The sequence below is a fragment of the Cupressus sempervirens genome, chromosome 4 (genome assembly GCF_028749045.1).
Source record: "Cupressus sempervirens isolate cs-2001-9-10 chromosome 4, ASM2874904v1, whole genome shotgun sequence".
In the NCBI taxonomy this organism is placed as follows: Eukaryota; Viridiplantae; Streptophyta; class Pinopsida; order Cupressales; family Cupressaceae; genus Cupressus; species Cupressus sempervirens.
The window spans coordinates 911,102,189-911,111,974 of record NC_143121.1 but is presented as its reverse complement, the minus strand read 5'-3'; the positions used below and the strand labels follow the sequence as shown (position 1 = coordinate 911,111,974).

Below are 9,786 nucleotides of genomic sequence, written 5' to 3'. Positions count from 1 at the left end.
CCGTTCTTGTAAAAATTAGTTTTATCTCAATAATTCCTTGTTGTCACATCCACCCACTATTTCTCATATTCTTTGCATCTCAAAATTTGAGCCGAGGCCTCACACCCCAATAGGGTGGATTCAATGGTGGAATGATGCCATCATTCATACTACTAGATTTATTTACATATATGGGTGACAATTGGCCATGTATCACAGACAATCTTATGAGACCACTACAAGATATCTTTGTATGACCTCTGAAGTGCTTTCCATGAATTTTTTTGATATGGAATTATAGGTCCATCTCACTAATCTCCATCACTAGAAACAAGTTGCAGACCATAATGTCGCTCAGGGAGCTCAGATAAAAGCTCATCTCCATTGGTTGGAGGTTGTTGACCAACCTTCTAAGGAAATTGTCAATGGCCTATGAGCTCATCACTCTATGCCTATGGGCATCAAACATATTAGGGAAGATCAACATATTTTATGTGATCTTCTTGATATCCTCTAGGATGTTGTGTGCCACTATGAAAAGGTTTTCACTATACGAGGCCCCTCTACTATGTGAGACAAAGATCTGCAAGCCTATATAGTTACCACTCCTAAAAGGCTTTCCCATGAGCAAAATGTCTTTTGTCAGCAGAAGCTTACACTTGATGATCTCTCAGATGTTTTCCTCTCCATGGTTGATGATAAAGCCCCTGGGTGTGATGGCTTCCCTTGTGAATTTTACAATGGGATGATTTTGGCCTTGACATACATTAAGTCTACCTTGAAGTCTATAATTCTCACTCCCTAGGTAGTACAATTAATAAGGGGGATATTAATTTCATACCTAAATCCAAAGACCCACAAGACATCTACAATTGGAGGCCCATCACCCCTTTGAATTTCTCCTACAAGATCATTTCCAAGGCCCTCTCCCTCAATATTAGGCATCTTTTGCCTCAAATTGTTCGTCCTAAACAAACTAGCTTCATTAAGTTTAGATATATTCTGGATAATATTATTGTTGTATGTGAAGCTATGGAGTGGGCTTGTCATTCCAAATAGCAGGCTCTATTTCTAAAGATTGATTTTGCTAAAGCTTATGCCCGGATTGAATGGCCTTTCATTTTGGCTATGCTACAAGCCCTAGGGTTTGGTCCTATCTTTTTGTAGTCAGTGCAAATGCTTTGTGGGGATGCTTATGCCCATATAACCATCAATGAACAACAATCTAAAGCCTTTGGGCTCTTTAGATCTATTCTTCAAGGTTTTCCTTTGGTGCCTTATCTTTATGTTCTAGTTGTTGAAGGGTTTGGCTACCTGCTTGCCAATGCCATATCTCGGGGCCTCATTCAAGGCATCTCCCTCCCTGATTCCATTGCGCAACTTGTGAATGGTCATTTCGTAGATGATTCTTTTCTCACCCTTATTAAAGATGAGGGAAATATTGCTAATGCCTTACAATGCCTGGATATCTTCTATCTTGCCTTTGGTTTAGCTATTCAATGGCACAAGACCCTTTGTTATAGACAGTCTTTCCTACCTGGCCCATAATGGCTTGAACACTATCAATGGAAATGGGTATGGTATGGAAAAAAAATTGCTTTCTAGGCATCTCCTTTTCTTTTCAAGCCTCCCTAGTGGAGTTGTGGAATGCAATCCTTGCTTGGATTGAGAAGAAGTTGGAGTATTGGATCACTAAACCACTTTCCCTAACTAGAAAGTTTTAGATTTTATCCAAGGTGCTAGTTGCTACACATGTGTATTATTGCTCTTGTTGGACTCCCTCAAAAGCCTCGTACCTCAAACTTAAGCATCTTTTGATGGACTTCCTCTAGGCCTAAAATGCTTTGCATCATGGCTTTCATAAAGTGGCTTGGGATTTATGTTTCTTGCCCAAAGACTCTGGGGGTCTTGGGCTTCTCTCTACTCAAAAGCAAGGCATTTCCCCTTATGCGATGTGCGCCATTCGAGCTCTCACTGGTGATGAGGCCTGGAAAATCCTATTGCATAACTACATTTCTTCAGGCTTTCTGGTTAACTAGCCAACCTTGAAAGGGATTACTTTTCAGACCCTTCTTGTGAGCACTAAATTGGTGCAAATTTAGGGTACTTTTTTGCTAAAAGCATTTGGAAATCTTGGAAAGTTGTTAAGCCATGGCTTTTCTAGGCAGGCGATGGGTTCAAAGATGGGTTCTCCATGAACCAGCACAACTTGTGGTGTTCGCCCTTGTTTATTTTACAAGTAATTCCTCTAGCCAAAATCCAAGGCACTCACCTATGTTTTTTTAGATATGGAATCAAGAAACGAGCTTTCACTCATGGGAGGACATGTAGGTGCAGTTCCAGCTTATCCATCCAGATTGGAAGATAGTTGATCTTCTAGTTCCTATGGTGCCTCCCCATATGTTACTCAAGCTTGGTATTCAATCATCTCGCCCATGGTGGAAGGATTGGAAGTGGTGCCCTGTCACTCCTCTATCTAGCTACAAACTTAAGCTGGGATATTGATGGTTGGTTCTCCACCTGCCTATGGTTGAGGTCCTCAACCATTGTTGGCATTTGTTGTCCTCTCCCAAGACTTGGAGTCTTATATTTTCCACTGTTTGGAAAGCTATCACAAAGCCAAAGATAGCTTACTTTGCTTGGTGTATTCTCTTTCAGGGGTTGCCTTTAGGCCCTCAACTTTGGTATTTGGGTGTCCTAATCCTAGATGTCTTGTTTGTGGGCAGCCAAAAAGATTCCTACATTTTTTTTTGCTCTGCAGGCATGCTCAAAATTATTGGTACTAGATCCATGATTTTTTTAAGTCTTTTTTCCCAGAAGCCTTTTCTTGGCATATGGTTGTCCTGGGATATTCAACAAGGATCTCTTTTAAGTATTCCCAAATCTAGCATGCTTTCAAAATGGAGATTTTGTTTACTATTTGGAAAGATCGAAATGCTATATTATTCTCTCACATGTTTCTTGAAATAAATGTTACTATGTATGCTAAAGTGTGTATGTAATAATGTCATGATGCAGATTCAAGTACAAATAGAGAAAGTGGCATTGGAGGTGGCCCACCTGCAAGAGCTTCTTGCTCACAAGGGTATTTCCCCTTGCATGGTTTCCAAGGTGTCATTAGACACTTTATCCAATGATCGTATGCCTCCTTGTAGCAGTAGGAAAGGTAGTAGGAGCTCCTCTCACTGCTCGCATACCCCCAAGTTGCAGCTTTCGTGTTGCTCTCCTAGTAGCAGTTTTGGTGGTCGTTGTCATTTGGTCTCACCTCCGTGGAGCATAGGTTTGGGCTAGTCCCTAATGACTCCTCCTATTTTTCCTAATGTGAGCTAGCCTTCTTCTCAAAGGGACCCTAAATGGGAATTCCCCCAGCTGGATCTGGCTATCTCCCCTCCTAGGTCAGAGGGAGAAAAAGAAAAAGATGATGATGTTGTTGGCATTGCCAACGAGTGGGCTTTCCCTGAGCCACCCACCAACCCCACTAGTGTATGGGGTTCTAATGTCAAAGATCCTCCCCCTTGGCTAGCACCTAAGGGCTTTTTTCTTTTCTTGTTTTCTATTGTTCAATCTTCAGCCTTCAAGCTTTTTATATTTTTTGGTGAATAGTTGAGATTTTGACCCCGTACTGATTGAACTTGTGCAATGATCTTGTATCCCCTGGCCCATTTTTTTGTGAATATGTAACTTTAATATTTAATTAATAGAGAATGGACTATTAATCAAAAAAAATATGTAGAAAAAATTAAGAGTTGCGGTTATTGTAAGAAAGACGGCTATGGATAGTTCTACTAAAGGTTTGATGAAACTTAATGAATAGGTGATGGCTTTTCAAGCCATATCCAAAGGCTCTTATGGTTTACTAGTGGTTAACTTACCAAGTCAATCAAAAAAACTCGTTGTAAGGATTCTAAGCATGTTGGGGATGCAATTTCTCTTGTTAAGAAGATGGACAATTGCAAAATTCCACGGCCTATTTCCAAAATTAGAAATAAGGACAAGGGTGTTAGTCTAGTCAATAGCATTGTCAATAAGGTTAGGAGTATCAATGAGGAGCTAATTTGTATGAATGAAGATCTAGTTAATACTTTGTAAGTGTTTTATGGTGATCTTCCCCTATTTTTGGTTTCTTTGGTTAGCATTAGTTAAGCACATGTTTTGTTTTCAGTTGATTACTCTCTTTGCTTTGCTTTTCGTGTTATATCTATAACTTGGGTTTCTAATCCATGTAAAATCAATTTACTTTTAATAAAAAACAAAGTCATTAAAGAAATGGATATTTGTGTCAAAAAAAATTAATTCTTAAAGGCATCATTGCTGTCAAGAATAACCCTAATTTATTCAATGTCATCTAAATCTCAACTCCCTCTTTCACATAATTATTAGAAAATATTTATTTAATACCTATATTAAACCCTTATATATACGGCATTTGTTATATATAGTTTTGGCCTTTTTAATGATTCACTAATTTATCTATTAGATATCTTTAATTTAAAAAATCTAGAAAGATCAAATATGAGGAGATATTTTTGATAGCAAGTCAAATTATGATATTGCTATCAAAATTCATTTTTGTAGTTTTCAACTCAAATTCACTGGCCCTTGTTTCACGAGTAATGATTCACAAGAACCCATTTCTCATGAGAATGAATATTACACTTAACACTTATTGCATCTAACTAATGTTAATGAAACATTGGAGGAAACTTCATAATTAAGTATACTTGATTTAAAATTTTATCGAAGATCAACTTTCAAAAGTTCAATATTTCACCTAGACAAGTATCACCTAGATGCAATGAATGTTAATTATTATCATTTAAATGATAGATGAATTCTTATAACTGAATTTTGAATTTTGAATTTTGATAGCAATATCATAAAGATCAAATATATATGCATTAGATTATATTTGCGTTTCTAGATTATATTTGTGTTTCCAATCGAACCAACGACTATTACCTTAGGGCCTATTTGGCAACAGGAATACAAGGGGAATAGGCATATGTATATTTTTAAAATTTTAAATTCTCTGTTTCAATGCACCAAATCGTTATTGGAATAGAAATAAAATTAGAATACGTATTCCAATTTTGACCCAAAAATGAGGATTTGCTATTCCACCTAAATAGGTGGAATAGGAATTTTTTTAATATTAGAAAACATAAATTTTTTAGTCCGTGTATTCTACATCAAGAATAGTACTACTATTATGGGTGAACCAAACAAAAATAGTAATATGCAACCTCATTTTCTATTCGAAAATAAGTATTCCAGAATAGGTATTCTTATTCCCATTTTTATATTCCCGCAGCCAAATGGACGGACGCTTAATGAAGCTACCCAACGACGATAATGGAATTGAAGGCCGCCTGCTCCAGCTTGCATAGAAGTAATTTCTGTAAGTTAATAAATATAATTGAAACTGCGAAATTATCTGTTTGGAGTTTGCAGGCTTGGCTATGGTCGTTTTGTCCTCGATTTCCACGAGATACGGCAGGTCGGCTCAAAATACTATTTTTGTTGTTGTTAAGAATTATGAGGACAAGGGAAGCGTCAGGGATGGTATGATTACAAAGAAAACTTCAAAATGCAAATTTGTTCTTGTTAAGAATTGTGAGTACAAGGGAAGAGTCAGAGATGTTGTGATTGCAAAGAAAACTTCAACAGACTCGGAGAAAATTAGAGGTCGTTTCTATGAAAGAGACGAATGCCCACATCACAAATTCTCCAGGTGAAGATGGAATTGAGTGGCCCATTTCTTCAAGACGACTGTTGCCAGAATTGAAGAAGCTATGGATTCTTTCGGGGCCTGCAGTACTCGTCATACTCTTCAACTTTTTGCTCTCTGTTGTTTCCCAAATGTTTGCGGGTCACCTGGGAGAGTTGGAATTAGCAGGAGCTTGCATAGCAAATGTTGGGATTCAAGGATTTGCCTATGGAATTCTGGTTAGTAGCGTTTTAAAAATTCTTGGAAAATTCAAGACTGGGTTTTTTTTTTTTTTTTTGAATTTAGGGGATATAGTTTATGACACAGTTTATTTATTGTTTGGACAACAATATAGATTGGAATGTCAAGTGCAGTACAAACACTGTGTGGGCAAGCTTTTGGAGGGAAGAAGTACAAAATGCTTGGAATCATATGCCAACAATCTATGCTGCTATTGACTGCCACTGCTGTCCTTCTCAGTTTACTTTATATGTTTGCAGAGCCAGCATTGCATGCTATTGGTCAGAATAAAGAAATAGCTGCTCAGGGGGCCATCTTTGCAAAAGGGCTCATTCCTCAATTGTTTGCCTTTGCTTTGAGTTGTCCCATGCAGAGATTTTTACTGGCTCAGAATATAGTGGCCCCTCTTGCCTATATTTCTGTAGCCACTTTTCTGCTACATGTTCTCCTAAGCTGGCTAGCTGTTTACAAGCTAGGGTTTGGCCTGCTGGGAGCTTCATTAACATTGAGCTTCTCATGGTGGATTCTCACCATTGCAACTCTTCTTTATATTCTTTGGAGTCCAAGTTGTCAGGATACATGGACTGCCTTTTCATGGAAAGCCTTCAATGGGCTGTGGTCTTTCTTCAAGCTGTCCATGGCATCAGCTGTCATGCTATGGTATATCATTCTACAACATGTTTATTCAATTCTCTTATCTCAATTCAGTTCAATTTAGCTGCAGATTTGGATTCAGCTGATAACATTTAATATATATTCTATATGGCAATGTACTCACTACTTGTGTTTCCGTTTGACAACAGTTTAGAAATATGGTACAGTCAAAGCTTAGTTCTCATCTCAGGGCTATTGCCTAATCCGCAGGTTACACTGAATTCTCTTTCAATTTGGTAATGCTATACATCCATAGTCCTAAATCTAAGGAAATTGTCCAATTGTCCTGTTCTAAGCTCTGTTATTTTATTGCTAATGTACCGACTCATAGATCTGGAAATTTAACATAAACAAAAAAAGCAACAGTGGGAGATTATTCTAGCTAGATTTATAGGTAAGAATATAAGTTTGATGCAATAAAAAAGAGTATCATGTGAGTCCCATCTTGTGTTTGTTCGACATACAACTATTACAGGTTTTGTACTTCAGATTCAAAAAAGATCTCTCATACCATTAACTCAATTGTACTAGTTGGTGTGTGCAGCATGAATTACTTGAACTGGGACATGCAAATAATGTTGGGTATCAGCGCTGCTGCATGGTTTGTATTTCTATAGCCAAAGAAACCTTTGATTTCATGTAATTCAAAGCGATGATCATCATTTCCAATTTCTGTCATGAACATTACGCTCTGCCATAAATCTTCTTTCCAGAAAGACGACCAGTTTGTTAACCTAATCAATTCTTGCTGAAATATATCAAAAAGCAAGATATTGGTCCAAAATGTTTATTCAATTACAGTTTGTTAGAATTCTGTGTGAAACCCATTTGAAAAATCATTTCACTTTCCAATTTCCTTGATGGGTTTGAAGTTTTTATAACAACTTTTTTATTGTGTTAATAAAATGCAGCACAAGAGTTGGTAATGAGCTTGGAGCCAGGAGGGGCAAAGCTGCAAGTTTTTCAGTTGTGGTTGTTGTGTCCACCTCCATTACAATCAGTGTCCTCCTAGGCATTGTGATATTATCTCTTCATAAATACCTTGGCAAGCCATTCACAAACAGCACTGAGGTCTTGAGAGCAGTGTCTTCCATGACACCATTACTTGCAACATCTGTGTTTCTGAATGGTGCCCAGCCTGTTCTTTCAGGTTTTCCTCCACTGCTTTCTATGTTCACATGATTTTCTATTATTATTATTTGTATGGAGGTCTTTCACAAAATCATTTTAATTATTCTATATGGTAGTACTAGCTAGCTAACTGTTGGACCTCTTCAATTAATCTTTTCTTCAATTAAGAGTCAAAGATTAAGAGTATCTTTATAATCCACCAAATTCTCTTCAACTAAGAGTCAAAAGAATAAGAAATATGCATTCTGCTAATTTGATCAGAAGCACAATCTGACTCCATTATATTTCACCTCACAATTGATTATTTTCCCAATCAATTTAGTTTAGCTTCAAAATGATTAAATTGGCTGATGTAACAGGTGTGGCAATCAGATGTGGGTGGCAAAAATATGTTGCATATGTCAACCTGTTCTCTTATTACATTGTGGGTTTGCCAGCTGGAATAATGTTGGGCTTTGTAGCAAAAACAGGACCAAAGGTGTTAACATACAGAACTCTACGTTATTGCAAAAAACTAAAAGCTAATTTTCATCATGTTAAACATGGAAAATGATTTGCAGGGACTGTGGTGGGGTATGACCAGCGGAGTTGGACTGCAGACATTGATTCTTTTTATTTTTACAGCTCGTACAAACTGGAATAAAGAGGTACCACATTTTAAGCATTCGAGATATTCGTGCCTTTTGAGTTTAGGCCAGGTGAAAATATTAAAACAGAAAAATTGATAACCAAATGTAGGTTGAAGGTGCCGTGAAGCGTCTTAAGCATTCAAGCAAAGAGCATCCTTGTCAAGAAGGGGAGGTGGCTTCGTCAATTTAGGGTTATCATGGGCAACTGTAATTACGAGGCATCAAATGTTTTTGGGAGAAAAATGTAGTTTTTTAGTAATTCATTATATTCTTTTATAGATAAAAGAAAAGAAGATTATTTTATTCATCTGCCTATAGCTTATAGTAATAAGAGAAGGATTTTATTTTTTAATTTTTTTTTGGGTCTATTTAAGGAGATGGTGAAGTTGTATCAAACAATTTTATGGGGAGAACTTGACATCTATATGGGTTTCTCTTTCTTTCCCATTGTAATACATCTAGTTATATATGATATTTCCAAACAATTTCTTAATTAGTTTATTTTATTTTATTTGTGATGATATTTTCAAACTTTTAGATAAATTATTATTTAATTTATAATTATGTTCATATTTATTTTTAATTAAGAGTTCGATTGGTTTGTGGAATTAGATGGGAATTAGTTTTTGCAAAAATTGGATTTGGAAAATTTTGCATTTGTGTACAAATTTTTAAAATGGAATTAGAATTGCAGAAATATAATTTTATCTTGAATCCAGGTTATCAGACCTCCCACTAGCTTCCTAGAATTGAAAATCAAAACTTGGTTACACATTTTTGAGGAGTGTAAAAATCACATTTTATTAAATTTTCATGTCTTTTTAAGGTTTTTTGAACTGAAAAAATCAAAGTTTTTGAAACAATTGGTAACATCGATTGGGCCATTGAGGTGTGCTCTTGGAGTGAAGGCCACCAGATCTCGCAACGAAAAATGCACTAGAGAAGTGCAACAGGCTGCTTTGCTTTTTAACACACAGCTTAGATCTGCTATAAATCAACTCAACAAATCTTCTCAAGTTTACACTTTCACCGAGAGCTATCAAATGAACATGGGCTTATACAATAATCCTACAACATATGATAAAGCCAACCTTACTACTCTTTTACATAAACCTACTTAGCTTATTTTTAACGGGCATTGTTTAAAATGGTGTTTGTAAATATTTGTAGGATTTACAGAGATGGCAAATGCATGTTGCAGTCAAGGGAATAACAATGGAGTCATCCTTTGCACTACAGTTTCAAATCTATGTCTAAACAAATGTGTACTTGTTTTGGGACAATTACCAACCCTTTGAGAAGGTAAACAAAATCATTGTCGATGACATTTTTGGGGGCTCATATCTTTTTATGGACCCTCTTAAACTTAGCCAGATGGCTGAGATGTTGAAATTGGACAATTGAGATTGATCCTGTAACATGCCCAAAGAAATGAAATGAAATGCA

At 36.6% G+C, this 9,786-nt stretch overlaps 1 protein-coding gene across 1 annotated transcript; it reads left to right on the top strand.

Moving 5' to 3' along the window:
• The first annotated feature begins 5,664 nt into the window (after positions 1 to 5,664).
• On the top strand, positions 5,665 to 8,530 carry LOC149564362 (protein DETOXIFICATION 41-like). Its single transcript, XM_089824138.1, has 8 exons — positions 5,665 to 5,925; positions 6,042 to 6,586; positions 6,730 to 6,816; positions 7,125 to 7,181; positions 7,492 to 7,730; positions 8,071 to 8,189; positions 8,272 to 8,358; positions 8,450 to 8,530. The coding sequence occupies exons 1-8, from the start codon at positions 5,674 to 5,676 to the stop codon at positions 8,528 to 8,530; spliced, it is 1,467 nt and encodes a 488-aa protein (XP_089680264.1). The 5' UTR covers positions 5,665 to 5,673.
• Positions 8,531 to 9,786: the final 1,256 nt, after the last annotated feature.